General features: G+C 35.2%; 1 protein-coding gene across 1 annotated transcript in view; it reads left to right on the forward strand.

Annotated features, from left to right (window-relative positions):
* Nucleotides 1-536: 536 nt before the first annotated feature.
* Nucleotides 537-4,087, forward strand: part of LOC111408549 (WD repeat-containing protein 26 homolog) — an 11,912-nt gene continuing 8,361 nt past the window's right edge. The window contains exons 1-3 of the mRNA XM_023038295.1: nucleotides 537-554; nucleotides 2,385-2,811; nucleotides 2,968-3,086. Of these exons, the coding sequence (XP_022894063.1) occupies nucleotides 537-554; nucleotides 2,385-2,811; nucleotides 2,968-3,086 (564 nt within the window). The remainder of the gene's footprint in view (nucleotides 555-2,384; nucleotides 2,812-2,967; nucleotides 3,087-4,087) is intronic.

The raw sequence follows: 4,087 nt of genomic DNA on the forward strand, positions 1-4,087 counted from the left end.
AAAATTGACAAAATTAATTAAAAAAATTAATTTATTAAAATGTTTCATAACGTTTTGGGATCATATCATGCATCCAATATTATCAAAACTAATTCTAATATTCAATTAAAATCATAACGTTACTAACAATCGAGTCTAATACTAGAAAAAATAATCAAGCACTTTCAATAATTTTAATATCTAAAATTTAAATTACTTCATGACAAGGATTTGATTGTCCAATGGCAAGGGCAGATCCAAGAGGGACAAAATTTTTTTCTCCCTATTGGGGCTGGTACAAGATTTTCTTTTTCATGCTAAAACGTAAATGGGCTGGGCTGGGTCCCCCAAACACTTCTATCCAATGGCACATCCATCCATCTACTGTTGTCCAGCATGCTGATTTTCACATGAAATTATAAATAAAGAGGGACAATTATAACAAATTATATTTTCGAAATGCTTGCTATTCAACATTCAAATCAACACATGAAATTATACATAAATTCTCTCACCATAAAAATGATAATTCATCCAGGCACTGCAAAATAGTATTAATGCCACTGATATCAAAGGTACGCCTTAAATTGTATTATGATTTCTCCCAAAAGAATCGTGAACGAAAAATAATTATATTCATATGTAAAATTGTAATTAAAAAAATGTGAAAAAATAACGAATATCACCGAGCAAACTGTTAAATAACAATTCTTAAATTCTAAAATAGTCTGAAATTGAAATCCTAAAGTCCAGCCTCGAATCCTTGATCGTCTTTTTTTTTTTTTTTTTTTTTAAAATAATAATGAAAAATCCTTAATTGGCCAAGACGAATGATAAAACTGAAACTCTTTTAAAAACCTTCCTAAAGTTTCAAGGTTAAATGCTTTTGTAAGGAAGACGTTGATTTATATCTATATAGGCCAGGATAATTTATGAAAATAGGGTTTCTGCTTAATTTTTGAAGGATGAAACAGAAGTTAGAAAAAACCTTCTAAAAGTTTTAAGGTTAAATTCTTTTGTAAGGAAGATGTTGCTTTATATCTATTAATTTTTGAAGAATGAAACGGAAGTTAGCTAGGATAATTTTTGATAGGGTAATTCTAAGTCCTTAAATGGTTATATGTTTGACCCAATTAAATAAAAGTAAGATACATATTTCCACTTTGATTCATCAAATATTAAAGAAAAATCATATAAATCTAAATAATTATTGGGCATAATAAATTGACAAGTATAACGATTTGACTAGACATAACATTTCTGTCAATAGGTAGGTCAATTATATGCAACCCAACTCGTAAAATTTCAATGACTTAAATATTGCGAGTCAAAATAATAAATTTAGATGCAAATCATACGTTTTAGGTCACGTGATAAATTACCCATGTTATTGATCACAATTATTCAAATAATTGATCACAAATATCCAAATAATTAGTTGTAAATGCGCTTTGCCAACTACACCAGTCCATAAACCCTTACTCTTGCACATAGATATACAGATTGTGCCACCCAGATTGCTGGAGATCACTCACGACTCAATGATGGTCAACAATGCTTGAAAATCTCTCACTGCCACAACAACATTGACATAGATTAACGAAGGGGATAGATTGCGAAGGCAGGGTTTGACAATGGAGCTTCAATCTAAAAGCATGTCCTAGCGGCGATGACGACCACAAATGATGCAAAGTGAGACAATGAGTACAAATCTTGTGTGTCGATCCACCACCGAATGTGAGAGAAAAATGCGATGACTGATTTTTGTGAATGGGGGTAGAAGTTGGTGGGTGTTGGCGGGATAGATTGTGCAGTAAATAAAAAGAGAGACAATAGAGAGTGTCACATATATTTGGTATAGGGCATGGTGTGGGTGCGGGTGTACCTAATTTTCAAAAGGAAAATTACCTAGAAACCTACAATTACATACTAATTATCATAAATAAGGTGGATTAATTTAAATTTCAAATATCAGGTGGTAATTAGGATTTATTAAATATAATTAAATCAAATCTAATAAACACCCTGACCCCAACCCATCCACCTCCTAATCAATTTTCCCCATTCTTCATTCTCTCTCTTTCGTTTCGGCCCACAGATTCTCTATATCTTGGTGTCATTTCTCCAACGGTGCAATTCTCTTGCAATTGCACTGGACCCTTGCGCTTCATGTAAGGCTGTTCCCGTAACCCCCCACCCCCTCAATCCCATTCTTTATGGGTTTTGTTGCTCACTTTTTGTGTTTTCGTTTGTTTTGAGTTTTCATTTTGTGATTCGATTTGTGGGTTTTCCTTATTTAGTACTGGGGGTTATTAATGGTGCTAGAATATTTAGCTTCACATCCCATCTTTGATGGATATTTTGCTTACTTGGTGTTTTCCATTGAGTTTTCTATACTTGATTAGATTTTTGAGTTTTTCTTGCTCCATGATTTGGGGGCAGTGAATGGCGGAGGCATATTTAACCTGAGAAACTCGAAAAATGGAGATCCTGAGCCCGGAAGGTGCAAGAGAACGGACGGCAAGAAGTGGAGGTGCTCGAAAAAAGTGGCTTCGAACCAAAAATACTGTCAGCGCCACTTGCACAGCCGTCCTGGTTCAAGAAAGCTTGTGGAAGTAAAAAACAATGCCTCTATCAACACCAATATGCAAGCCACTAGCGCTCCCACAGACCAGATTCTTGCATCAAATAAGACCCCTCTACTGTATTATCCTAGAACTGATCTAAATAATTCTTTAGCCTCTTATAAGGAATCTAACAGGCTGGTTTTTGAATGGCAACTAGCTTGTGTTAAATCATCAGTATCTTTGGACACACACGACTTTGGTGTTGGTCAACTTTGGGTTTTGTTAAATAATCCTGACGTGAGTTCCGCTTTGGTGTTGGAGTTTTTGTTGGTTGTGTGGGTTTTATTGGTCGCGATTTGGGAAACTTCGGTCACGATATGGTGCTGAAAATTTTGGGGTGAGTTTTGTTCTTTGTGTGTAGTTGACGGTGGTAGCCCAGGCTATGATGGTGGTGGTCTTGAGGTGCCAATGGTTCCGTTGCTAGTTACATGTGGCTATGGTGAGGTGGTGTACGTTTGGTTGTCGATGTTGGGAATGGTGGTGAGTGACCAAATCTATCTTCATTGTGACTGCCTGCGACCAGATTTGTGTCAACTGTGACCGTAATTGACTTGGTTACATATAGTTACAAATTAAACTAACATGGTCAGAAACAGTCACACCGAAAACAATTTTGGTAATGAACACATAAGGTTAAAGCTCATATGTCATTGGTCACAATTCGCCGTTTAGGTCACAATTTGCCGTTTACAGATTTGAGTTCACAAGTTCATAGTCAGTATAAAGGGGTCACAGATCAATATTAACAGGTCACATGTCGTTTTATAGAAGTCACAAATTAAATTTATAGATCATATTTTATGGTAGGAGTCACGGGTAACAAATCATAGGTTAAAAATCATATTTTATGTCACAATGTACATAGGTCACAGGTTATTGCCTAGAAAAAAAAGATTTGTGAATTTAACATATTTAATTACAAAAGTATTTTTTTGATTAATTATTTCATAACTAAAATTTTAATTGTATTTGACTTTTGAAATTTCAAACTTTATTTTCTTAATTTTGAAATTGATCATATGCATATTCATCCCACCCTGATTAGGTTACAGATTCAATAGAACCGGTCACAGATCACAATGTACATAGGTAACAGATCTAATGAAATTGGTCACAAGTCATTGCCAAAAAAGAATAAAAAAAGAAAAAAGATAGTCGTCGGAAAGATGAGCGGTCACCGGAATAGTCATTGGAAGGTGACCGCTCACTTTTCCGGTGACTACCTTTTTTCGTCGGAAGGCGAGTGGTCATCGGAACAGTCATTGGGAAGTCGTCAGAATATTCGCCAGAGAGGTTGCTGGAATCGCCGTCGGAGACATTGTCAGAATTTCGCTGAAACCTTTGTCGAAAAAGTCACCAGAGGTGGATGGGGTGGAGAGAGAGAGATAATGGTTTGATGTGATGGGTGGGTGGTTGGAGGTAAGGTAGGGTGGGAAAAATAGATTAATTATATTATATTATAATTAAATATTTAATAAATT

The sequence above is a fragment of the Olea europaea genome, chromosome 13 (genome assembly GCF_002742605.1).
Source record: "Olea europaea var. sylvestris chromosome 13, O_europaea_v1, whole genome shotgun sequence".
Lineage (NCBI taxonomy): Eukaryota > Viridiplantae > Streptophyta > Magnoliopsida > Lamiales > Oleaceae > Olea > Olea europaea.